Source organism: Triturus cristatus, chromosome 5_2 (assembly GCF_964204655.1).
Source record: "Triturus cristatus chromosome 5_2, aTriCri1.1, whole genome shotgun sequence".
NCBI lineage: Eukaryota > Metazoa > Chordata > Amphibia > Caudata > Salamandridae > Triturus > Triturus cristatus.
In genome coordinates this window covers 976,591,584-976,619,014 of record NC_140588.1, presented here as the reverse complement: position 1 = coordinate 976,619,014, position 27,431 = coordinate 976,591,584, and the positions used below count along the sequence as shown (strand labels likewise).

Sequence of the window (27,431 nt, the reverse complement as noted above, 5' to 3'; positions counted from 1 at the left end):
AGCAGGTCTTTTACACAATCCCTGTAAACTGATACTTCTTGAGTAGACCAGAGTCTGATCCAACATAGCAGTGGTTTAATTAAAATAGTTAAATGCATTGGGTTTAAGGCTAGATCTAATCTCAATGGTGTAATAGGGGAACTTGGGGGATAATTTCTTCATCCCCCATTGTTCCCCACCCTCGCCCTTCTTCCTCTGTCCATGGTTTGTTCCCCACCCCTACCCTACTCCCCGTCCATGGTTTGTTTCACAGCCCTCCTCCCTTGTGAGACTTGCCCCCTCCACACCCCTGCACTGTTTTTAAAACATATTGCACATCAGGGCAGACCGTTGTGCAACATGGCTTAAAGGATAAAAAAGTGATTTCACGTGGTCAATGCTGGTTGCGTAATAGCTCTTTTATGTTTTTTACTTTAAGGCAAGATACACAGCAGCTCGTGCTGCTGTGTAACATGTAAAAAGAAATTGACAAAGCCAACATGTTGAAAAAACTGACAAAGCCAATAGATCTCACATAGGCAAAACCTACTGCCTTTGCCAATGTTTGTTGTATTAGAAGGCTCTCCTTCCAGTACAAAAACGATGCTTTACAGAACACACACACCCTTGCGCTTCCTTGCAAGGGTGTGTGCATTAGCGCATGTAAGTCTGAAATGCACCAGGGCTGTGGGAGATAAAAACAGTGCCATATCTTGGTAAATATGGTACTCTTTGTCACTGTCTTCTTAACGCAACGCAGCATAGCGCAGCAACTTTTGTTGCTGTGCTGTTTTGTGCCACATTTTAGTAAATTTCCCCCTACATCTCTTAATTTAATCGTCTTTCAGTTTAGTCCATTTCAGTTTCAATAAATATCTCTGATTGTAAATATAAAGATATTAATTAGCACCTAAAATATTTTAAAATATTTACAGTTTTTTAGAGGATAAGGGGAAGAGATAGTGTTTGAAATCAGCTTAATGTTAGGGGGAATGAAAATGGGCCAAAGGCAAAGGTTTGGGTATGTTTGAAGTTTTCTGCGTAAGTTATGGGTACATGCACAGGACAGAGTAGGAACAGAAAAGGCTGGGTTTTAGGGTTATGACTACTTGCTGATGCCAGTGTTTCAAAACTGTGGCATCCATGATCATGTGTTCTTTTTTCCATCCAAATGCATAATGAAAACTGAGTAGTTCTGTTTGTTGATTAAGCAGTATTTCATGGAGCTCATTCAATTCACCATTTATTTTCATATTTTGTACACTGGAACAAAATATTTAATTGCAGTTTCTTAATAAAAAAATGGCATTTTAAGATTTAGTACATTTTACTTTTAGTTTATATTGCATTATCCTTTTTAACCTCAGGAACTTGATATTTCTACAAAGAAAAATGTGCATCTTTAGTCCCAAAAATACATTGTATTTATTTTAATACTAGTGTATATATTATTCAATTCCTGCCATAGTTATTGTGATGCTTTGGGAAGCTTGTTTCTCTCAGTAACCTGCTGGAATGCATTTTTTGGTCTCGCCTAGGCAGGGCATGCACTGCGTCTTCGAGACATGCTGGATCCACTGTATGGGCTTAGAGCACACCCATCGTTTTTGATTTGTTCCTTTGTGTGCTCTTAAAAAATCCTTGCTTGTCTGTGGTGAATCATTTGTATCGCCTCTTGGTGTATTGTTACCGCCCATGGCTACTGGCTCTAATACTTGTAGGCTTTCACTCCTGTCCATTTATGTGTTTCAGCACTATTTGATTCTTTTGCTTCAGCTTCTGTTATAGGATTGTCACAAAGCACGCTCATCCTAATCTTGTTTCTTGTTTTCCTTCCCCGGTCGTCGGCGTGTTTGATTGTTTCCCGTCCCCCACATGTTCCCTCCCCCTCCTATTTTTTTGGGGGGACAGTTTTTATATAGCACGAACTTGACCCAAATGTATGTGAGCACTTTACATGAACACTAGTTACATTACACTAGGACACATTCATGTTTAGTAGGCATGGGGAGATTAAGTGATTTGCTCGGAATCATAGGAAGCTGAGCCTACGCCGAGACTCAAACCAGGATGCTCAGTTCCAAAGTCAGCAGCCTTGGCCATTACACCACATCCTCTGCCCAAGTCTTTTCTTTATTTCCTTACGATTCGTACTTGTTTCATGGGTGCTAATAATGGGAGGTGGGGGCCATTCATAATTAATAATTTTGGAGTGAATTCTCGGTCATCGCCATCGGTCATCAAAAATGAGTGGGACCCTTATGTCATCAACACGGTAATCTCATCACTACTACAGTTCATAACCAGTATTCTTCCTGACTGCACAATGGCCCCGGGTGAGGACTATGCCTAATTCGTACACAATGACGTCTGCCTGACTATCAAATGTAAGCAGCTTTATTTTAGAGCAGATAGGTGCCAGATGGCATGTTCCTCAGCTATGCATGGGAAAGATATGGTATACAAACTGTAGATCAGTGGAGACAATGAGAGTTCACTCTGTGCCAAAAAAGAATCTAACTAAATCACTAACATCTATTTATTATCAGTTGCCTGACCTTAAAGTGTCCTCGGTTTGGGATCCCCTTTCCTTGATTACTTTCCCTAGAAGGCATGGCTGATTTGCGAGCTTCCTTCTGTAGTGCTCCATGAATGCTACATTTCAAGCTTTACGAAGAAGCAGCCCTGTTGCCCTGTTTGTTGGTGAAAGGTGCCCCCTGCAGAATGGCTCTGAGCATGCAGGTACTTGATACTGGGTGGGCAACTGCTTCTGCTGCTCTCAGTGTTAATTCTGCACTGCGCCTCCCACATCTCCTCTAGCAACAGCAGCACTGCCACATAGACCGCATCGTTCCCCGTACTGCAGCCCCCAACACCTCCACCAAGCCAAATCTAACAAAATCACTAACATCCATTTATTATTGGTTGCCTGACCTTAAAGTGTCTTCGATTTGGGATACCCCCTTCCTTAATACCATCCCCTAGGAGGTGTGGCTGATTTGCATGCTTCCTTCTGTAGTGCTCCATGAATGCTACATTTCAAGCTATACGAAAAAGCAGCCCTGTTGCCCTGTTTGTTGGTGATAGGTGCCCCCTGCAGAATGGCTCTGGGCATGCAGGTACTTGCTACTGGGTGGACAACTGCTTCTGCTGCTCTCAGTGTTACTTCTGCACTGCATCTCCCACATTTCCGCTGGCATCAGCAGCACTGCCGCATAGACTGTATATTCCCCGTACTGCGGCCCCCAGCACCTTCACCGAGCCTAGACAACGAGCACCAGGTCCCGCTCAGCTCTCTGGTGCTGTGCTTCTTCCAGTGAGTATGTGGAAGGAGAGAGTCTGATGCATAGTTGCTAGGAAAAGGGGTAGTGGGTAGCAAATGTGATAGAAGGGTATGGGTTTTTGAGGCAGAAGTATGTGCGCATCTTTGGCAGTACCAGCTCTTGGATGTTACAATGGGCTATAGCCCTTACATGGCCGTGGCTGCCCCTGTTTGACAATTTCATGTATACTCCATATCCTGACCCCAGAGGAAATGGCAATTTAGAGGGGGTGCTATTTGATTTTTGGGAGGCTTATAAGCACAGGACAAGGTAGTTCTGGCCCAGATTTAGAGCTCATTTCTAGCCCCATTATACCAGGGCTTCAGTCCTGTACATTTCTCTTAAAGCTATTCTTTGGTCTAATTGGTACAGTGGAAGCAAACAAAGATTGAGGCTGATCAGGGAACAAGTCGTAAAAAAAAGAAGTGGGAGCACTAACCAAGTTGGCCAGTATGCAAGTCATATAATGGCATGTGACATTGCACTTGGCATCACAAGAAGTGACATCACAACCAATGACCTCACACAAAGTGACATCACAAAAGTGACATCAGATCTTAACACCTCACACATATGTTTAGCAGGTCTCTCATAAGTATATTTAAGCATATTAACCCCTTCGCTGCTAGGCCTTTGCCCCCCGTGCTAAGACTTTTTTGGCTATTTGGGGTAGTTCGCGCCTAGGCCCCTGTAACATTTTGAACACATAAATTATCCACGCCAAATGTGCATCCTTTTCTTCCAAAATCATGGGAATTTTAATAGTACCCAGGGTTTGTTGATTCTCTCTTTTTTTAATAATGGGAAAGGCTAGCATGCCACACTGGGCTCCATACTCAACTTAATGCACCCTGAAGAGTTACTGCCCCCTACTCCTTCTCACATGAATGTGTGATTCACATACTAGTTATGAGTGCACCTCTAACTTTTCTCCTGGATTATCTAGGTTGGACCACCTGTCTGCCGCTGTCACGTGGGTGGGGGTGGGGTTTGGGTTTTGGGGGGGCACAGGGTCTTATTCCCTAGTTGGGCTGGTTAGTAGTGTTGTTATGCAGAGGCTAGAGCCTACGAACAAAAAATATATATATATAAACTGCATTTACACTGTTATAATGGATGAATAGTACGCACATGTGATGGGATACTGTCTATGACCAAAGTATGATCTATGGATGTCGCAAACTGTACTTTACCTAAATGGACTCCAAATGTCTGTGTATGTTTCATGTACTTGTCAAAATGGAAGTGTTTTTTTAATAAACATATGTTAAAAAAAAAATGCAAAAAAGGTGCTGCAGATGAAAGCGTCTGTTTTTTTCCTTGCAACTGGTATCAACAAAGGGTTTGTAGTGCTGAAATCGCCATCTTTTCAGCTTTCAGGGACTGACAGACTTTTGTCAGAAAACCAATTTTCTTTACACAGTTTTGGCATTTTACTGGGACATAGCCTATGTTTGCTATTTTAGTGCTTTCAACCTCCTTCCAGTTAATGTTAAAATGGGTATGAAAGCAATAATGGATCCTGGAAGGTTATACATTTCTGGAAAGTAGATACAATTCTATATTCAGCATGGGGTCATATGTGTAGATCCTTCAAATTTTTCTTATAGAAACTAATAGTTGAAATGGGGAAAATTGAAAATGAGCTGAAAAAACAGCCATTTTGTGCCCACGTTTTCACCTGTAACTTCTTCCAAGTATGACAGATTTTTTAATGCAATATACCGGTACATCTGCTGGACCTTTCTGACTGTGGGAATATATAGGACTTGTAGGTTCACCAAGAACACGAGGAACCCAGAGCCAATAACGGAGCAGCGTCTTGCAATGGTTTTTTATTGTGTACCGGGTATATAGCAATTCATTTGGGAAAATATAAATAGTGAAAAATCGGTATGAAAGACACCTATCTATTTCTGAAATGGGGACAAAATATAAAGTTTAGAAACAGTAGCTATTTGTACATCTCCAAAATTGTGGGTACCCATACTAGCCTGTGAATTATAGGACATTTTTCAAAGTGACTTCCTTTTTACACATTGTCTTACATTTGGAAGGCAGAAATGCATCGAAAGTCAATAGGTAATAACAGTTTCTCTACAATTCTTTGTTCTCCTACATCTACCAACAAAAATTGTACCTAACTTGTGTGGGTTGGCCTAGTGCCCACGACAGGAAACGGCTCAAAAAGCAACGTGGACATACCACATTTTTACAGTGAAAACTGACCCTTTTTTGCAATGTGCTTGGCTGTAGAGTTTGAAACCTAGCTCTGCCGGCACCTAGGGAAACCTAGCAAACCTATACATTTTTGAAAATTAGACACCCAGAGGAATTCAGAATAAGGTGACTTGTCTGGCTCTCACCAAATTCTGTTACCCAGAACCCCTTGCAAACCTCAAACTTCGTAAAAAAACCTCTTTTTCTTCATATACATTTCTACAGTGAAAACTGACCCTTGTTTTTCAAAGTGCCTAGTTGTAGACTTTGAACCATAGCTCTGCCGGCAACTAGGGAAACCTAGCAAACCTACATTTTTTTTTTAAAACTAGATACCCAGGGGAATCCAGGCTGGGTGAGTTATCTGGCTCTCTCCAGGTTCTTATACCCAGAATCCTTTGCAAACTGCAAACTTTGTAAAAAAATAACACATTTTCCTCATATTTTTGTAATGACAAGTTCTGGAATCTGTGTGGATCCACAAAATTCCACCCACCGCGGTTTCCCCCAAAGTCTTCCGATGAAAATGGTACCTCACTTGTGTGGGGAGGCCTAGTGCGCGTGAAAAGGAAACGGCCCAAAACGCAATGTCGACAAACCACATTTTTACAGTTAAAACGGACCTTTTTTTTGCAAAGTGCGTAGCTGTAGATTTTGAACCCAAGCTCCGCCGGCACCTTGGGAAACCTAGCAAACCTATAAATTATTGAAAACTAGACACCCAGCATGGAGTGACCTGTCTGGCTCTCAACAGGTTCTGTTACCCCGAATCCCTTGCAAACTTCAAACTTTCTAAAGAAAACACATTTTCCTCACAGTTCTGTGATGGAAAGTTCTGGAATCTGTGTGGATCCAAAACATTCCCCCCACCCCGCATGCCCCAAAGTCTTCCGATAAAAATGGTACCTCACTTGTGTGGGTAATCCTAGTGCCCCTGACAGGAACGGACCAAAACACAATGTGGACACACCACATTTTTACAGTGAAAACTGACCCTTTTTTTGCAAAGTGCCTAGCTGTAGATTTTGAACACTAGCTCTGCCGTCACCTAGGGAAACCTAACAAACCTATACATCTTTTTTAAACTAGACACCCAGGGAAATCCAGGCTGAGGTGAGTTGTCTGGCTCTCTCCAGGTTCTTATACCCAGAATCCCTTGCAAACTGTAAACTTTGTAAAAAAGAAAAAAGAATTCTCATATTTTTGTGATGACAAGTTCTGGAATCTGTGTGGATCCACAAAATTCCACCCACCCCGCATCCCCCAAAGTCTTCTGATAAAAATGGTACCTCACTTGTGTGGGTAGGCCTAGTGCCCGTGAAAAGGAATCGGCCCAAAACGCAACGTGAACAAACCACATTTTTACAGTGAAAACTGACCTTTTTTTTGCAAAGTGCCTAGCTGTAAATTTTGAACCTTAGCTCTGCTGGCACCTTGGGAAACCTAGCAAACCTATAAATTATTGAAAACTAGACACCCAGTGGAAACCAACATGGGGTGACTTGTCTGGCTATCAACAGGTTCTGCTGCCCCGAATCCCTTGCAAACCTCAAACATTGTAAAAATAACACATTTTCCTCACAGTTCTGTGATGGAAAGTTCTGGAATCTGTGTGGATCTAAAGCATTCCCCTCACTCCTCATGCCCCAAAGTCTTCTGATAAAAATGGTACCTCACTTGTGTGGGTAAGCCTAGTGCCCCCGACAGGAAACGGCCCAAAACGCAACGTGGACACACCACATTTTTACAGTGAAAACTGACCCTTTTTTTGGAAAGTGCCTAGCTGTAGATTTTGAACACTAGCTCTGCTGTCCCCTAGGGAAACCTAGCAAACCTATACATTTGTGAAAACTAGACATCCAGTGGAATCCAGGATGGGGTGAGTTGTCTGGCTCTCAAAAGTTTCTGTTACCTAGAATACCTTAAAAACCTCAAACTTTGTAAAAAAAAAAAAATAATAATTCCTCACATTTCTTTGATGGAAAGTTCTGGAATCTGAGTGGATCCCCAAAATTCCACCTACCCCGCATTCCCCAAAGTCTTCCGATGAAAATAGTACCTCACTTGAATGGGTAGGCCTAGTGCCCGCAACAGGAAACGGCCCAAAACGCAACATGGATACACCACATTTTTACTGTGAAAACTGACTCATATTTTGTAAAGTGCCTAGCTGTAGATTTTGAACCCTAGCTCTGACCGCACTTAGGGAAACCTAGAAAACCTATGCATTTTTTAAAACTACACCATGGAAATCAAGGATGGAGTGACTTGTCTGGCTCTCACCACGTTCTGTTACCGAGAATCCCTTGCAAACCTCAAACTTTGTCAAAAAAATACTAATTTTCCTCACATTTCTGTGGTGGAGAGTTCTGGTATCTGGTATCTGTGTGGATTCACAAAATTCCACCCACCCAGCATTCTGCAAAGTCTCCTGATACAAATGGTACCTCACTCTAGTGGGTGGACCAAGTGCTCGCGGCAGGGAAGGGCCCAAAAGGTATTGTGGAGACATCACAATTACCTATCACCTGGGTTTTTGGCCCAGGGCTCGGCAGCCATCTAGGGAAACCTACCAAACTCACACATTTCTGAAAACTAGACACCTGGGGGAGTCCAGGGAGGTATGGCTTGCGTGGACCCCCCAACATTTTCCTACCCATAATCCCCTGCAAACCTCAAATTTACCTGAAAAAAATCACTTTATTCTTAAATTTCTGTGTGGGAAAGTTCTGGGATCACAGGGCTGACACAAATTTCCTACCACTCAGCGTTCCCCCAGGTCTCCCGATAAAAATGATATCTCACTCGTCTGGGTAGCCCAAGTATCCGCGACAGGCAAGGGCCCAAAACGTATTGAGGAGACTTCAAAATTACCTATTTCAAAACAACCTGGTTTTGCAAGGGGGGCGCCCGGGCTCGACGGCCATCTAGGGAAATCTACCAAACCCACACATTTCTGAAAACTAGACACCCAGGGGAGTACAGTGAGGTATGGCTTGTGTGAATACCCCAACGTTTTCCTACCCAGAATCCCCTCAAAACCTCAAATTTTGCTGAAACAAACACATTTTCCACATATTTACGGACGGTGGACCAGCAGCATAAAGTAACCCCTACAATAAGCTGTGGCTTACAGCTTGGAGGGGTCAAATGCTACACTTGAGAATGATAAGACAAATTATGCATTGACCAGGTTAGATATGTGCTTCATGAGGGAGCAATAAAACCAGATGACTCATGGATAACAAATTGAACGTCTGTCATTCACATAGCAACATAGTGGAAATACAAGATGAGATCAGCACTTCTCAAATGGCAGAGAAAGAGAAACAAAAATGCTTCTGCCCCTACTTCCAAGCAATGTATACCTCCAAACCAGCAGAGACCCAGGAAAGGCAAGACTGTATGGCTTCCACAGGCCTGACTAAACTAGGAGAATTTGAGAGGTACATACTAGACTCTCCAAAAGCAAAAAATGAGATTTTTAGACAATTAAACAACTCAAACCAGCCAAGGCCCTGGAGCGAGATAGCTTTTCTACTGCATTCCTTACTGTTAGTTGCACTGTGCCTCTTAATGGCCCATATCGTTGCTCAATATGGACATGCAAAAATAGTTACAAGATTTTTAGCCTTGATGAAGCACTCACCTCACTAATGCACACAGACCAAGCTGATATCCTCCGGGGCCACAAATGCTGTGAATATACAAAGGCAATCCATCATATCAGTATAGATAGAAGAGAAGATGTTGTGCTACTCTTGTCGAAAAAGGATGCAACTTAGTAGATTTGAGTGCTCTGGTAGACATTCCTTCAACATTCGGGTTTGGTGGGTACTATGAGGGCATTGTGTCAGCTACCTACCAAAGACCTAATGGGAAAGGCAAGGTAAATGGGCCATTGCCAGAGGATGTGACAATTTGAATGTGCACTCACCAAGGCTTCCCTTTTTCCGCCCTGCTTATGCCCTCTTTCTGGAGCCATTACTACAGAAACTTAGGAAAACTTTGTTCATTAGAGGAGTCAGGCTTGGGCAGGACATTTTTAAGATCACAGTGTTTGTTTATGATATTCTACTCAATTTGATGGAGTCTAAATAGACCTTGTGAGATCTCATGAATGAGAAGAAGGTATTTCAAGCCCTATCAGGCTTTTGCATGACCGTGGCTAAATCTGAGAGACCCAAACAATAGGATGGGGGGCTGACTACTGAATGGCTTAGAAGCAGATGTTTTCTTCCTCTGGTCCAACTCTCATGTGCATACCTGGGCAGCTGGCTGACCTTCAGCCTACAAATATACAATGTGGTTAATTTTGCAGCACTGATCAAGATGGTGAAAAATCAAGCATTTTAGCATTGCTGCATTAGAGATGATGAGCCTCCCAAAGATGCTCTATGTATTCCACACTCTCTATCCCCCTGTTCACTATAATAATAGCAAGTGGTTACAGGAGATTTGCGATGTCTTCATTTGGGGAAAGAAGACCGGGAGACTGAATTGAAAATAGTGTGTCTGATGCGACAAGCTGGGTAGGTTTGGGATTTAGGTGTCTCAATTGAGGTAGTTGATAAAATGGCGGTGAGGGGAAACTGATAAATGAAGGTGCTTCATAGATGAAAATCTTGTGGGGCACCTCCTAGTCAAAGTCTTTTGCATTCCTAAAGTGCTAAGGGGCAACAAGTTGTATAGTGCTCCTGTCAGAGGAACCATCCTCAGGGGCTGGGACAGTTTGACTAAGAACAAAAGTCTGACTTCTAATTCACCCTGCAAAATCCACTATTTGGAAATGCAAATTTTACTTTAGGATTGATAGACGTGATTATAGGAACTGGGTAGAGGGAGGAAGTTCTTCTAGAAGGTGTTTGCGCTACTGGAATCTGAGAGAGCATAAGAGAGCATTTATCTTCCCTTGTCACACCCAGGGGAGGGGAAAAACGTCTACGATCTTGTATAGATGGCACTCTTTCCCTGCCAATCTAAACATAATTAATAGAGAGGTTTGAGGTTTGCTGCAAGGCTGTGGTGGAAGGGGCATGATTGCATGCTTATTACGGGTCTGTCCTTGAGTCTCAGCATCGTTGGATGGGATCTTGGATGAGCATGGGTTGATAATGGGAAAGAATATTGAGAGATGCTGTGAGGTAATTGTATTGGGGAGAACAGCTTTAAAGGATTACCCACTACACTCCATTAAAGAGAAGACTATTAACTTACTGTTGGTAGCAGTAATTTTGGGGGAAGGACAAGGTTCTGGCATGTGGTTGCAGAGGGCATGAACACTTTTAGACCATGCAGAGCTGGTATATAGCATCCTAGATATGAACCAAAACTTCAATAAACTATGAGGCCCAGTACTTGTTTACCTTACCGAGGACCACAGAGGTCTGACATCCCCGAAAAGATTGAGACTTTCTTGATAAGGATACCTATCTACCTTGATTTGAGAGGGATTCTTAGTCATGGAACCTTAGTGTGCAATACAATGAGACAGGAATGATAAGTCCATCAATGGGGAAAGAGGGTTTTGTGGTAGTCTCATGGGACTGGGTTGAGCTAGATTCAGATTTGTGGGTTGGGGCTGTTGGTTGGGGGGATTAATTGTTACACCTAACTGTAGTTGTATAGTTTCCAGAAAAACTCAATAAAGATTGATTGACTCCTAACATGTTTTATCAAAGCTGGAACGATCTGCTAGAGCAAGAAGTATGATAACTATTGATAGGATGTCCTATAGAGTGCATCTTATAGACAAGGTAGTGCTGTTTGATAATCGGCAGTACAGAAGGAGCTAGATTGAAGAGAACAACAGCGGCTAACCTTCTATATCAAGTCGCAAGCTAGGTGGCCAGTCTCCAAAAGTAATTTTTAATTTGGTTTTCTTCATGATGATCACAATCTTTCATTCTGTCCGATTTAAACAAAGCAAACTGCGGCAGACAAAGTGTGGTTTCTTGACAAACACGTCAAAATATTTTATTTTCAAATAACTTAACCATGTGAAACTGCAGTTCTTATTGCCGAGAGCCACATGCGACCACAGATTAATACCAGTTAGAACTTCAATGAGAAGGAAGAACTTTTAATTGTTGGTGTTGCACTTTGCACTCATCAAGGTAACAGGAAGGTACCACTACAGGTAGAATTAGCTCATTTTCCATTCCAGCAACTTTCCATTAGCTTCTCATGATTGCAGCTATCCCCATTACCTAGCCAAGCATCATCTCCCTCGTTTATAGTTAGTCTTATGGACGGAGAGGTCATTGTGATGAATGTTAGGTTCTTTCCCGCCAAAATGAATTGTCCACCTAGGCAAGTTGCTATTTAAGAGTGCTACTTTAACTGTGAAATTGAGAAATCTTACTCAACCTCACGCAATCCTTTCAGGAGGCCTTGGTGCTTACACAACATCTACAAGTCTCAAGCAGAAGGAGTGTTCACACTGCAGCCTGAATCTTGGTGACCCTGGTTATAATGATGTAAGCAAACATGTCTGCATTCAGTCCTTAGGAGGCACAAAACATGTATGATTACATGGCATTTCTGAAGAAGCATCCTATTATAATGTTGGTGCATATTTGACCAGTTATATACTGCACTTAGAAACACAATATTTGTATTTATTTTTTATTATTTTTACCATGATTATCATTGTTATTATTATTAGTAGTAGTAGTAATAGCACCTGTTTACTCTTGTTATTATTTATTGCTGGTAGGTTAATATAGAATTTATTAACAGGTGTTTGAATTAAGTGCCTTCTTTCTCTGATCATTGCACCTTTGCATGCTCGTCAATTATACTTCGACAGCTCGATAATGTTACATTATCGGTTCCCTTTCATCCCATGTCCAATGCAAAAACCGCTTGATCGACTCTCTCTTCATTGCATACAGAGCAGGTTTCTGAGCTAGACATGTCCTTCAATAATACATTTTCAGTAATTGTTACTATTTAAATTGATGTAGAGTGAAGTTGAAGAATATTATATTTTAACAAGAATTGGAAAAGAAAAATTCTATGTTGACATGCATCACATTTATGACTTTAACGTGCATATTGCTGATTAGTGCTGACCGTGGTTGCATTCTTTTCTAGATGCCTACATTAATGATGGACACCCAGTTTTCTGAATTCACCCCTGACATCACTCCAATAATGCTGGCAGCTCATACCAACAACTATGAAATAATAAAACTGTTAGTCCAAAGACGGGTAACAATTCCACGGCCACACCAAATCCGATGCAATTGTGTGGAATGTGTCTCCAGCTCCGAGGTGGACAGTCTTAGGCACTCCCGGTCAAGGCTGAATATCTACAAGGCGCTGGCCAGCCCGTCTCTGGTTGCCTTATCAAGCGAAGACCCTATCCTGACGGCCTTTCGACTGGGGTGGGAGCTTAAAGAACTCAGCAAAGTGGAGAACGAGTTCAAGGCGGAGTATGAGGAACTGTCCCAGCAGTGCAAACGCTTTGCTAAGGACCTTTTGGACCAGGCTCGAAGCTCCAGGGAACTGGAGATCATTCTCAATCACAGGGATGATCAAAGTGAAGAACTGGATCCTCAGAAATGCCATGACTTGGCGAAGCTCAAAGTAGCAATAAAGTATCACCAGAAGGAGGTAAGCCCGTCCTACTGCTTCATCCTTACCTTAAATTACTGTGCTGGTGGGTGCGTAATCAAATTGTTGTGGCCAATGTTCTGGCATTTGCAGACACTATTTGAGAATTTCAATCAATTTTTGGTACCTCTAGTGCTTGGTTAATCTTGAGGTCTGTTAAGTGAAGAAGTCAGTGTGACTGAAATGCAACTGTATGAGCATCTCAACAGTATTTACTAACTTCCAGTGTACTTCTTTGTTCTCATCACTACCATTTGAACCCTATTTTACACATTACTTATAGTATCCACTCATGTCCTGCTGCAGGATTGCCGGTCTAATGACCCTATAGTCTGGCATCTGAAGCTGTTGGTTGGTTTAAACCACTTTTCTCATGTGGATTGGTATTTGGCTGGTTTATCCGAAGACATCTAAATATTGAGTTTACCAACTGTCTAGTTGACCTATATGATTTCATCTATATATGTGACACTGTTGTTTTCAAGAACATGTAGGTCCACTGTACGTCGGCTTGCATATGCAATTCAATTGAGTAATGTATGCAAAGAGTGACTGGCTTGGTAAGAAGCAGGGACAATTACCCAAAAGTAGAGAAATGAAAAGTAAAACCAGTGTGTAAATGTCTCTTAAGAGAAATATGGATACAGGGTGGTTCTTTCTTTGGTAAAATGGTGCTTGGAAATGCAGAGTTACAATTCGAGAATAGAGTACAATTTCCGAATTGAAAGGTTAATTTGAGAAGATTGTATTTAAAAGGAATGCTTTAAACATTCCTCTAATAAATGAGCCGCTTGTAGAATTTGAATTATTTTTTTTCTTTTTGGTTTAGGTATTGAGATAGTTTTGCATGCATATGGTATTTATAAATAGACCAACAAACATTGGTCAGCTTAGATAGCTAAATGTCAAATTGACTGCCATAACAACTGAAATTTAAAAAGCCACATTCTCATTTGTTAAATGATGCCAAGGGATGAGGATTTACTTACATTGTTGCCAGGAATGCAATAACTGACTGTATTAACTACTAGATTAATAAATCAAAGTGACTGCTTTAAGGTGGTCAAGCGACAAAGAATTTGAGGTGTGTGCTTGAAGCTAGAATACTGTATAAGACAGATTCAATAAAGATACCTCTTTAAAATCATGGTCCCTTTTACTAGGCACTAATTAGGAAAAATTTGTGAACGTAGGTTTAATTTTGCGATTTCCTAATAGCACTTTTTTGTGATTTGCTATTAGGAAATCGTAAACAACTATGGACTAATGTGTCCTTGACACGTTTAGCAATTTTTAATGGGGGTCACAATTGACCTAACTCATTAATGATTACGAGGTAGGTTAGCAATTTGAGACCCATTGGGATTTGCTAAAAACACAGGGATGGTGGCCTGCTGGAGACATCAGACCACCACGTCTGTGTATGCTTTTAAAGAAAGCACGGTTTAAAAAGAAAAATGCGAAATGGGATGCATTTCAATAAGAAAAATGAAATGTTTCAGTTTCATTTTCTAAGAGTAGGCAGTGATATGTGGGACCACTGCCTGCTTTGGAAAAAAAAATTTGCATGCATTTACAAAGGGGAAGGGTCCCTTAGAGACCCCTTCCTGTTTGCAAATGGGTTACCCCCTATTTAAAGAAGGTGGTAAAACACAAATGTTTTATACCTGCATTTCAGTCGCAAAACATTTGTACAAAGCACTGTGAGTCGCTATTAGGAATGGACTCCCTTAACACGCCCCTTCCTAACACCAAACCGCTAACCCATTTTGCAATTCGGTAATATTTTATTGAATCGCAAAATGGGTTTGGAACATAGGAAGATGCATTTTTCCGGTCGCAAACGGCCAGGTTCTGCTAATTGGGCCGCTTATGACTGGAAAACCCTATGTACATGTGTCCCTCACTTCCTAAACGTATGGCTGTTATATTTCATATCAATGTTTGCTATTATATCTGCAGTTTCTTTTGTGGGTATACGTAATATTAATCTACATACCTTTTGTCTTCTCAATGGTTTTATGTAATCCGCTATCCTCCATAAAGCCAGATATATTGGATGCCTTACTCTTAGCGCACAGTTGCCGGTACAAATCTTGAGACATTAACTTTGCCTGGCTATCACATTAGGTCCCTTTAGCATTCCAGAAATTGCATCTTAATTATAGAAAGGATGATAGTTTTACCACTAATGCTAAATTAAAAATACTACCAGCAGTTATATACTTCAGAAAATAAAATGCTACCCACCAGCAAATCATACTTCATATGAATATTGCTGAAACATTGCTGGATTACTGCAGTTGGTTACATTATCCAGGTAGTAAATGTATTACCATTGATATTTGCATTACAGGAAATAACACTGTATGAAAATGGCAGTATTTGCCAGTGAAAATAAGATAATCTCTGACCAGATTTAAGGCAGTTGGCACTACTGGAAATATAGTCTGATTAAGGTCACCACACAATTAGATAGCGACAAGATAATGTTTTTGCTGCAGTATTCCTATTATTGCCTTCCTTCGATTCACACTCATATTTATAGATTTTGGTGATTTTTTAATTATCAGGATAGAAAAATAGAGCTGGTGGTAAAATAAAAAACAGCTCTTTAAACTGCCAAAGAACAGAAAAAGATGCAGTCTGGCAGTAGTATTTTACAACAAACAGTATTTTACTATTGGGTAGGAATACAGAATATTGATATATACTATAAAATAATACCACAGAGAATGGAAATCTTGGCGGAGTGGTTATGTACCACTCGGCCTCCGTCTTATTGGTTTAGTGCTTTATCAACCATATAAGCACTTAATGTTTGATTCTATTCTGCTCCATGTCAGAAAATACCTGAAGTTTATGCTATAATTATTACTTGAGCCCATGCCATGCACTGCTAATTTCTCCACATATTATATCACTCATGACATCTTCTATGACATCATTGGTAATATCACCGCAACATTTGCAGTGAAATTATTGATTAGAAAACTGTGAATAGCAGGGGAACGAGTTATAGTTACGTTAAAGCATGAGTTATAGTTACTTGAGTTAACTATAACTGGTGAATTTCTGTGGTTATTAGAGTTTAAAACATTACATTGTTACTGAACATTTCACCTAACTATAAGGTTAGTTTAACCTTTGGTTTTTTCCAGTGATGTTGCAGAGTAACTTAAAAATGAAGAAAAGACTGGCTCCTCTTGGCAATGTAAAAACAATTCTCTACTTTCACAACAGGGAGCACGTCCGTCCCCACACAGGCAAGCAGCCTGTCTCAAGTTGCTGCTTCACAGACAGCTATTTTTATACAGAGTTAAACAATGGGAGTTGCAAAAGTTCAGAAAATAAGTCATCTAAACAGTTACGCAGTAGTATATACTTATCATAAAAGGTTTGAGGTCACCTGTGACCCTCAACTTAAACCTAATTCTCTACATATCCATTATTGCAGTTTCTAACAATGCTTAACAAATGAAGCATTCTTCTACTTCTGAATGCATGTGTATCTGTGGTAAAGGCATTTTTTGTGGCTTGTGTGCTTTATCATTGTCCGACTAAATCCTCTTATTAGATTCCGTGTGTTCTTGATAAATTCAATCTCCTGCTCCTATTTCTAATCAAGTTTAAATCTATTTGGAAACACAAAATACCTGCCTATGCATCGGTGTGCTAAGACCATACATTCCTTCAAGCTTGCTAAATATGAGTTGGCCTTTAACTGCAACCCTTTCAAGTTATTCATTCTATTTGTCCTCAAGTGAACTTTTCGCCTCTCTGGTCACCACAAGTTTTTGGCCTGCACTGCTCTTTCACCACATAAAACTGTGTGGACGCTTTCTTCTGGTGTCTGCTGTTGCTTTATGCTTTTTTTCTTCACATTTTCCATGATATTCCCACCTGTAGTTGATATTTCAAATACTGGATCTAAACCTTGGTCTAAACTTTGCGCTAAATTATAAATGTTGCCCTGAGAATCTACTACTTGTGTTGGTGTCTTAACTGGAAACATCTCTCCCGCCTTTGCACCTATTCTTCTACAACATGCTAAGATTAATTGTACAGCACAATTACTTACTAATGGGACCACAATTGTTGGCAACAAGGCTCCTAACAGTCTCGACATCCAGGATGGCAGTATTGATAGCCACCCGCTAAACCAATTATCTGGGGCACGTCCTTCATCCACCATTCTTTTCCGCAGATTATGTAGAGTATGTATGGGCTCTGACAAAGCTTCATTATCTGCATCATTTGCTGGGATAAAAGTACAACATGGAGTTAAACATTTTTCACAAACCTCTCCTTGCACAGCCATCATAAGGCCAAGTGCATAGCAGTGCTGCATTACAATCAATCTCATAGCACGCAGGTGCTCCTTTATGGCATTAAATCCATCCTTTGTAGTATTGATACCCTTACGGAGCTCCCACCAAGTTATCTGCAGCCATCTAGCTGTTGCCTTAGCATGAACAAACGGCAGTATGCTACCAAAGTATAACTGTGCATCATCAAACAATCAATACTCTTTAATATCGTTCCATGTGGTGGTGCCATAATACTCTGCAGTTCTCTTCCTTCAATGATGATGTAAAAAAGTTGTTTGATGGCTCATGGAGTGTTCATGTAACGGGAAGATATTAATTCCTGACATTTCCAAAACAGGGGCGTGCAAGTTGATGATTGAGCAGAGGCCTCCCCAATTTAGTGGTAACTGTGCCTTAAGTAGCTCTCCACACATTAATAGTCCATAATGCTGGAGGTGCCGCACTGCATGTCAGCGTTATATATTGTAGTCCTACAATTAATCTTCCATCCTACATCAACATGGTCATTTCCTCTGAAACATAAAGAAACAGAAGTTAGTCTCATGACTGTCTGGGGACTTATTGTATATCCAAGTGTAGCATGTAGTGTTCTCAACCCAAATATGCGCACACTTTTTCACTGCATCCTGACTAACATAAGAGCCATTCCATATAGACATAACCCTACAGGAAAGTTCAATATCAGAATGCCATTGATCATGGGAAAATACTGATACAGTGACTCTAAGTCCTGCCCTACAAACACAAACTGGGGGTAAAAAGTTTACTAAATAACTATACACTCAGTCGGTGTGCGTGTTACTCCTAAAACTCCTAAATCTAATACCATTTAGACAAGTTCTACAGGAGTAGGATGGCCTGTCTTCTTTATGCATGATGTCTCGTCCTTAAAATTGTGTCTAATGTAAAAAACATCTGTTGAGCAGTCATATTTTGTGGCATTGACTAAAAAACTCGCTACCTTAACATGTTTTAGTTGCATTTGGGCCTTCATCCTACCCAAGTAGAGAGGCAATAGACATAAAGCTGTGCTTGAGTGTACTGATAGTCAGATATGAACATTATGGGACACACTGCCATGAATAGAGCATTTTTCTTTGCAGGTGTATAATATCAAGACTAAAAGACACATTGCTATAGAAGAGCAACAATAGGATAAAAACATTTAGAGGCAAAAATTAAAATACAAACGTTTTGTGCAGTATTTCCAAAACAATTGGGAGGAACTATGTCTGGAACACAGTCATGGACTTGGGCAAGGACTGGTGACTGGGCAGAGAACGTAAGCAGAAAGAAGATTACAGTGCAGCCCAGGATCACACAGGAAGTCAGAGGAGAAAAGGGATCCAAAAGAGAAGCCTGCACAAGTGAACAAGATGGCTAAGACTCAGAAAGGATGGGCACTCAAGAGGCAATTTAGCATTCAGAATAACTACACCCAGAACGGACGCACTCAGGGGCTACACATGGTAAGACTGAAGCTCAGTAAGTTCCTCACCCACAATTGCTGTTACAGATACTGACTGCAAATACCCACATACAGGATATGCATGCAACGGAAGGGTCTGTGGAGCTTATACCTACGGTGATGTTATAAATGTAACTCAAAGACAATACTCACAGTGAGCAAGAAACACCACCTAGGTTGTCAGCCGTGTCCACAGATCCTGGCGATCAAACAGGAACACACAAGGTAGTAACAGCAAGGGGGTAGAACTAAATACAAGCACAATAGACAAGGAGCTAGCAAGGAGGAGTGCTAAACAGGAAAGGAAGTAAATCATTGGGCAAACTTGGCAGAAAGCAAGTAGCAAACATACAAGGTAATAGAAGCAAAACAGCAGGAGTAGAAAGACAGTAAACTAGGAACAGAAACAAAGGAAATGGGAAGAAAGGTAGGGACTGGAAACGGATTTCCAGAGGAGGCAACAAGGATATACTAGAATAGTGCTGGATCAGGAGTCAAGAAAACAAAGTAGCACTGAAGGCTGTGCTGGAGCAGGAACAAGAATTGAGCAAAAGCTCAGGAGTCAAGATAGCACTGCAGGCAGTACTAGTTCAGGAACAAGGAAAACTGCTGCATCTCAGGAACAATGTATGCTAAGGCTCAGGAGGCAAGGTAGTACTGTAGGCAGTGCTATTTCAGGAATAAGGGAAACTTCTGCAAATCAGTAACAAGGAATGCTAAGGCTCAGGAACCAAGGCAGCGCTAATCCAGGAACAAGGAAAACAGCACCAGCCTAGAAACAAGGAATAACTAAAGCTCAGGAAACACTGGAAACAAGGATATCAAAACCTTGGGAAACAAGGGTTGGTCTCTCCAGTACACAGCTAGAATGACCAACCTTGGACTGAAGGGAGCTGGGGCTTAAAAGGGCTCATAGTAATCACATGCATCAGGTGTAAGCAGGCTAGCAGCAGCCAGCCAGAGGTGAGCACAATTCCTCCACCTATTCTTGGCCTGCAGGGGTGGACATGAAGTAGTGAGCAGAGAATTCTAGGTAATGTATTTTCAGGCATGAGCAGGCTGGCTTCCACAAAACCCGGCATAGATTGGGAATGGATGGCCATTTCCAAATAGAGTCCAAATGGCTGGAAGTCAGTATGTACATGAAGGGGAGGGTCTGGAAGCTTATTAGAACACTGGAGAGTCCCACAGTTCAGCCTGTGGTGGTGGACCCAAGAATGCAGGGAGCGAGTTGTGACAACAATTGTCCAAAAGCAGAGGTGGAGGGGGGTATTTTTACGATGAAAATCTTCTTCCCCCTCTTGTTCCATTTACATTGTCTATGATGCTTGGCAAGACATTGGGTTCAGACAAGCATCGGTGAGGTGAAGCCAAAAACCTCCAGACATCCACCTTGCAGGCAGTGGGAGTTGCCATGGTCACGGTATATGATTGCCGAATCGATGCTTCTTCCATTTTCAAACAAAGTTTCGTGTGAAGATCTGATCACCTATGCGCACAACCAGGAGGTCAACCTCAACAATGGCACGCTTCTCTTTATCTTTGGATATCTGTTTTGAGATGCATTTTGCAGCTTTGATTAATTCAAAAAGATAAACATGTATTTCATCATTCAGGATTTTCCCTGTGCTTTCTACCTGCACATCAGTCCTAGTGGTTGGGATCTCTACGTTCATGGATCTCCCTGTCACTATCTAATGGGGTGACAGTTGATGGTCAGAATGAGGCATGTTCCTAAGGGAAAAGAGTGGTAATGTAACCCCTTCTTGTGCAATGTGGCACATAGTTTGCTGATCTTACTCTTCAGAAGGCGGTTTGGGCGCTCAACAATGCCATTACGTTCGGGATAATATACAGAGGATAATTTATGGTTTACACCAAGCAGTGTCGTAGATGTGAGAAGATAGCATTAACAAAGTATGTGCCGTTGTCAGAACTTATCCCTTCAGGAATTCCCCATTGTGGAATCACTTCATGAATCAGAAATGTAGATGCTGATTTAGCATCACAATAGATGCATAGTCCTGCTTCAATCCATCAGGAAAAAGGACAGACTACAACTACAAGGTACCGATAGTTGTTGCACCTGTCTAGCATATCCACAAAGTCAATATAGAGGGCTTTAAAAAGAACCTTGTGGTAATGGGATGGTTGAATTTATCACTTTCAGTGTAGGATTAGGAGAAAGTTGTGGGCAGACAATGCGGTTATGAAGATACATGGTGAGCAAGTCATGCAAATTATGAACGAACCAGTCTTCCTATATTTGCATAAACAAGTGATCTCTTGAAACGTGAGCTGGTAAATGCAACTGATCAAGAGCTACTTGTAAGCAAAGCTTGTGGCATCACAGGCTTGTCTATATATTAGGTCAACACCTGACTGGGTGCACCCTCTATCCTCCCATAACAGTTTTTTTTGTGTGGTGGAGCAGCTTCCTGCAATTCTCACAGATGTAAGCATGCTGTCTCAGCATCATGAGGAATCTCATTGTCATGTGGCAGGATTCAGATGGTGTGGCAGTCTGAACCACCAGAAAAGGGACATGTTGTGATCCTGAGCTGCTCCGGACTCTTTGGGCTCTGCAACACAGGTGGTGGTTTTCCACATGTCCCAAGGCCTGCTCTACCCTCTCACCAAGTTTGAGGCCAGTATCCCTCATGGAGGTTGCACTAACCGAACCCCTGTGCTCAGTGATCTACTTGCAGTTGCAAAGGCTCCAAGTAGCCCCAACCTCGAGCATCTTCTGTGACCAGAATCTTCAGCCACACCGCATTGTGTGCATCGTGGCCTGCATCTTTTGGTGAGCTGCTTGAGGTCCTCTCGCAACTCCAGTGCCTCCGGCCTGTGGGTCCACTTAAGGGTCCCACTTGCTTCTTTTGGGCTCTCCTGATTTCTCTGGGCCTGCCCTGACTCCCCTGCCTCTGGTGAGTCCCCTGGACCTTGCTGGCCCCGACGTTGCTCCTTTTTTGTTTTGTACGGGGCTTGCCTTTGCCAAGGCTTGTTGGTGCTCCAGCCAGGCACCGACCCCTCAGCACTCAACATCCTTCATGGAACAGCTTGTGACGGCTCCTGGTCCTCCTCAGCATCGCCTGGTCCTCACAGCTGCAGAGTCAAGGTCCTCATCATCTATCCTACAACACCCAACATCGGAGGGCATCTTTCTTCCAAGTCTCCTGGTCACCCCTGAATGACATAGACTCTGTCCCCTCTGCTAGCAGGTACCTCTCATCAAGAGAAAAGGGATTCCACCGGACACTTCTTCCTACCTCCACAGTGGCACTTTCCCAAAGTCCTCTATTGGGTTTGATGATGGCTTCCGACACCACTTCACACGTATGCAACCGGCTTCCCTGTTGTGGGTAACGTGGGTACTAGGGAATCCACGGGTGGGGTGGCTCTCCAACCTTCTGTCTTCCACAGGGTTTCGTCAGGGTCCACTGGGAAGAGTCCTTAATCTTTAAAAATCCAAACATGACTTGCACATAGACTTGTACGGATCACGCAGCCGTGTTCCCTCACTGCATACTCTCTCCGTGGGGTCCCATTCTACTTACCTTGGGTGGTTCTGTGGGTCCCCACAAATTCTATGTCCTCTCGACATCGTCCTGACTCAAGTCTTGGTCCTTATACGACTTTCTTAATATATGGTTTGGTCCCCCCCCCATGGGGTCCACTGTGTACACAATGCTGTTTACTGTGTTTCTTGCTAAAGTATTGTGTGCATTGACTCAGAACCTAAAATGGCCGCCGAGTAGGAGCCTCCCGAGGAGCTCCTGGTTTGGGGATTACCAATTGGTAGTATATCCCCGTTTAAACCACCTCGTCGGCCATAAACCCACCTGCCCCCTCGACCGGACAGCTGACCCCCGCGAACCATCCCCTATGAACGGCGCGTACGTCTCCCGGTCCTCGGCACTGCCCAGCTGATGCCCAGCTACCTGACTGCCCGGGGTGCAGGCCCCATCAGCTGTTTCTTGCCCGCTGCCCTGAAGAGCCCAGTAACTGCCTGCTGGACTGGAGAGCTCAGCGGCCGGAGCCCAGCTGAAGCCCTGCGATTTCTCATGGTCTCGTTTTCTTTCTTTTTAAGTCTCCGTAGCCCGGGGTGCAGGCACCATCAGCTGTGACTCGCCCGCTGGCCTGAAGAGCCCAGTAGCTGCCTGCTTGCCTGGAGAGCTCAGCGGCCGGAGCCGAGCCGAAGCCCTGCGATTACTCCTGGTCTTGTTTTTCTCTCTTTTCTAAGTCTCCGGAGCACAGGCGCCAGCAATTGGAATTTCTCCTGCTGGCCGTGGGAGCTCCATGGCTGTATGCCTGCCTGCATGAAGAGCACAGTGGTGTGTCCCAGGCTGGCCATCGTCCTTCGTCACGGGGGACTTGGACAGAATCCTGCGTAATCAATCATCGAGCCTGTTAACTTTCGTATCCTTTCAGTCTCTGGAGCTCTGTAGTGCGCCCCCCCCGTCTCATGCCGAGGGGCCGCGATTCGCTGACACCGTCTGCTCTCCGGCTCCATTTGGCAGCCTGCTCGCTGCTCAAACCAAAACTCAACTGCTCAACAATGAATGCTGGCGTGAACGAACTAACTGAGTTCTCCCTGATTCATCATTTAGACGGAACCTGCCCCTGAAACCACCATGGCTGTGTCGGCTACACTCTGACGAATGATCCTACACCCCCACCCTCGAGGCTGAAAAACTGATTGTGCCTCCTGTAGTCTCCTCCCAGCAGCTCTGCCAGTACGGAGGTCCTTGCAGCTTTGTTTTTGCCTGGTCAGAGGTCAGGCTCGATGTTTTTGACTGAGCCCAGGGAAAGTTTGAGCTACCCCCTGTTACACGCAGCTCCCAGCTTCACTGGAGTTGTGCCAGTCTACCACGCTACATACTCTTGCTTATTAAAGCCCCTCGACACACTCGGCAGATATCCTGATTGTCCTAATTCATCGATTTAACCCGCCAGTGGTGTGCAAGATGGCGGCAATACGGCTCCCTTTGTTTTCATTAAGATGGCGAATACAGTTCCTAGCCAGGTAACCCAGGGTAAGGGACCCGCCACCCACGCCACACGACTCCTCCACAAATCGCCCCTTCCCAGTGACACCGCGTCGAGATGGTATCAGCCGACCGGACCTCACACTAGACTCGGCCTGCAAACCTCTGAACCTTCCTGCACCCGTCTACGGCCGACGCTGGCAGTGCCTACACTTCATGGGGTATGGCCAGACTGCCTCAAGGCCCTCTACCACTCCTGCCTCCCTCACAAACGTGGATGGTCTTTACAGAGCGCACACCCCTGGCACCTTAACCTCGCTCCCCTCAGGCAGGGGAATCTCCTTTGGGGTAAGTTCTTGCAGCTGGCCGACTACCCAATTCCTGTCCTTTCACTTTAAAACTGAATCATTCTAAGTTTGAACTGCTTTAAATGACTGCCCCCGCTGGCTGAGGGAGCTAGTGCTAATCCTATGGGCCTACTACATAATATGTAACATTACATTCTATTGGGCATGATGCATAGTTAACAACATTTTTCATGACTGCTCATGGTAGCACAGGTGACCCCCTTTTTGAGCTTTATTGTGGTCCATCCTCCAATCCCCTCGTCAAAAACGGCAGGTAAATCCACATAAACGGAAAAAGAGACAATAACTAAATTCACCTTACACAGATACACGGAAATTGACAGAGGACTACGCATCATTTCACTCCTCAAACAGGAAGAATGGACCAAACACCCCATACTGCCTATTGAAATGGACACAAGACTACCTCACAGAGAGGATTTATCCAGGGAGTACAGTTATAGGACTACCCTCTCGGAGGAATTCATTGTTTTTATCGTACTTATCTAATCAATTTGCTCTATGTCGTCGATATAATTTGTTTAGCTATTTTGATCTGCTCCACTTTGCCGACTAGAATTCCTCGCATATCTACCCTATTCCTTGTCTAGCCCCTATATTTCTGCCCTCCACTCACTCTCCGAGCCCCCCCCTTGGTACCCAATCCTCCCTTCCTCCTCTACCCCTTCTCCTCAACTTCCCTCTCTCCATTCTCTCTTCCTCTCACGTCTACCCAACATGCCCCCTCACAGCACTGACCATCAACCCCAGGACCCCACTCTCTCCAGACACGGCCCCAACTCTTGGACCATTCTCTACCCCCCAATCTCTCCAAACACACAAAGAAAAACTTCAAACAAACTCCTTATCCTTAACCCTGAAACACTCATTGTTGATAACTACCTCAGCCTCACCTCCTCAATCATAACCAACTACATTTTTTACTCCAAACGACCTTCTAAATGGAAAAGCATCTTCCTACAACACCTCCCTATCGCTAAATCAACTAAAATACCATATGGATTCAAAATATCCACTGCTCCCTCCCCAGCCTTTCATGGGGATATTGATATCTCTATCTTCAAAACGGGTAACATCCTAATACAAGCCACGGTATCCCACCTTTCCATCTTCGAACACCACTTCAGCATTATGTCTCTCTTCCTCGAACTCTCGGTGCTTAACTCTCCTTCTTCCCAATTGAATAACACCCCGCCAACCTCTCCCTCCCCTATTCCACCTCACTCCACCTCCACTCTCGACCTTTCAGCTAACACCATCCTCCAACAATTGACCTCACCATCACCCCCCCTGGTCCTCTCTACTGCAAACGACATCCCACAACCACCATTACCTACCTCTCTTCACCCTCTAATTTCCCTCTCTCCCCCTAACTTTCGGAACTCACACTCCTCGGACCCCTCCACTAACAACGATAGCTCCAAATCCATGCCAACCACTCATCCTTCCCCTCCCATGACCCACCCTCCTCCTGACCCCCCAACCTCTCTCCCCCTACCCAAACACTCACGTGCTTCACCGTCCTTTCCCTTCAATCCCCTAACACAACCCCTCACCCCGCCTCTTACCCATCCCGAACACCTTCCTCTCCTCCCCATCCCCCCATCCTGCCCCTTCAGGCCCCCCTAACTCTGCCCCCCAATCCTCTATCCCAACCCCTGATAAATACTCAACCCCTCCACCCCAATATACCTGCTCTACACTCCCCTGTTGCCCCTTTACCCTCTCTGACCACATATCCTGATGTTCTTAACCTCCTGTCTAACCTAGCCAAACCCCTCACACCTAACAACCCTGACACCCCTCACTCCACACCCTCTATCCTATCTCTCCCCAACACATCTGTCCACTCTCAGCAACTAACCCAGTCCATTCCCTACTCCCAGATCACTCCCTTCCCCCGCCCTAACCCCCTCAGTACCTCCCTTTACCCTAATTGCCCAAGCCTACGCAACACTGAACTCGACCTATCTAATTTGTTTATTGAACCTCTCTCACCAAACAGCCCCATCTCCCCTCACTCCACTCCTACTACCCTATCTCCCCCTCACTCATCAGCCCACCCTCTGCAACGAACCCAGACCATTCCCTACCCCTAGATCACGCCCCTCCCCCACCCACGCCCCTTCAATACCCCACTTCACCCCAATTGCCACGAGCCTACATAACACTGAACTTGACCTATCCAATTTGACTACCGGACCCTTCACACCAAACAGCCCAGCCACACCTCTCTCCACACCCTCTACCCTATCTCCCCCCTCCCACATCAAACCACACTCCGCAACTAACCCTGACAACGCCCCCTCGGTACCTCCCCTCACCTTAATTGCCCAGAGCCTACACAACATTGAACTTGCCCTATCTAATTTAACCACTGAACTTTCTCAACTCAGGAAATATTTTAGCCTCCTTAGCTCCAGAACCCTCCCTCACCATAAATTCCCCACCCACCCCCATCCCTAACACCAAACAAAATCATTGGCGATCGACTCCTCTCCGCTGTCATATACACAGACCTCGCCGCACCTCGAACCATCTCTCCCCGTCCGACCTCTCCGACCTATGCAACTCTTACCTTCCTAGTTCAACAATCACCAATCCTCCAGTCCCCTACTCCCACATCCCTGTTATCCTAGGGACTAATAGAATCTCCACACCACTTACATGTATGCTTGTTAACTGTCGTTCCGCAGTCCAACATGCCACGGAAATCTCGGAAACTATCCTGAGTGAATCAATTGACATTGCATTCCTCACAGAAACCTGGATCAATGACCACTCAACAAGCATTCTTGACCTACTCTCCCCCCCAGGATACTCCATTCTTAGGAAAGACAGACCTGACAGAGCTGGGAGTGGTCTAGCCATTATCTTTAAAAATGAACTCCAGCTATCCCTTGTCAATAACTCCGGCTACTCCTCCTGCGAATACCTGGAAGCTGAACTGAAAACTCAAAATTCCCTCCCAATTCGTCTCCACAACATCTACCGATCCCCGCCCCCCCCCCAGCCCTTCATAGAGGACTTATCTGAGCTCCTGACACAATCCTCATTATCCAACTCAAAAAATCTCTTTATAGGGGATCTAAACCTCCATTGGAACGATACTGATGATCCCACTATCTCCCTCC

At 43.7% G+C, this 27,431-nt stretch overlaps 1 protein-coding gene across 1 annotated transcript in view; it reads left to right on the top strand.

Annotated features, from left to right (window-relative positions):
- TRPC5 (transient receptor potential cation channel subfamily C member 5) overlaps nt 1-27,431 on the top strand; it is a 1,029,186-nt gene that overhangs the window by 506,463 nt on the left and 495,292 nt on the right. The window contains exon 3 of the mRNA XM_085606697.1: nt 12,621-13,142. Within this exon, the coding sequence (XP_085462823.1) occupies nt 12,621-13,142 (522 nt within the window). The remainder of the gene's footprint in view (nt 1-12,620; nt 13,143-27,431) is intronic.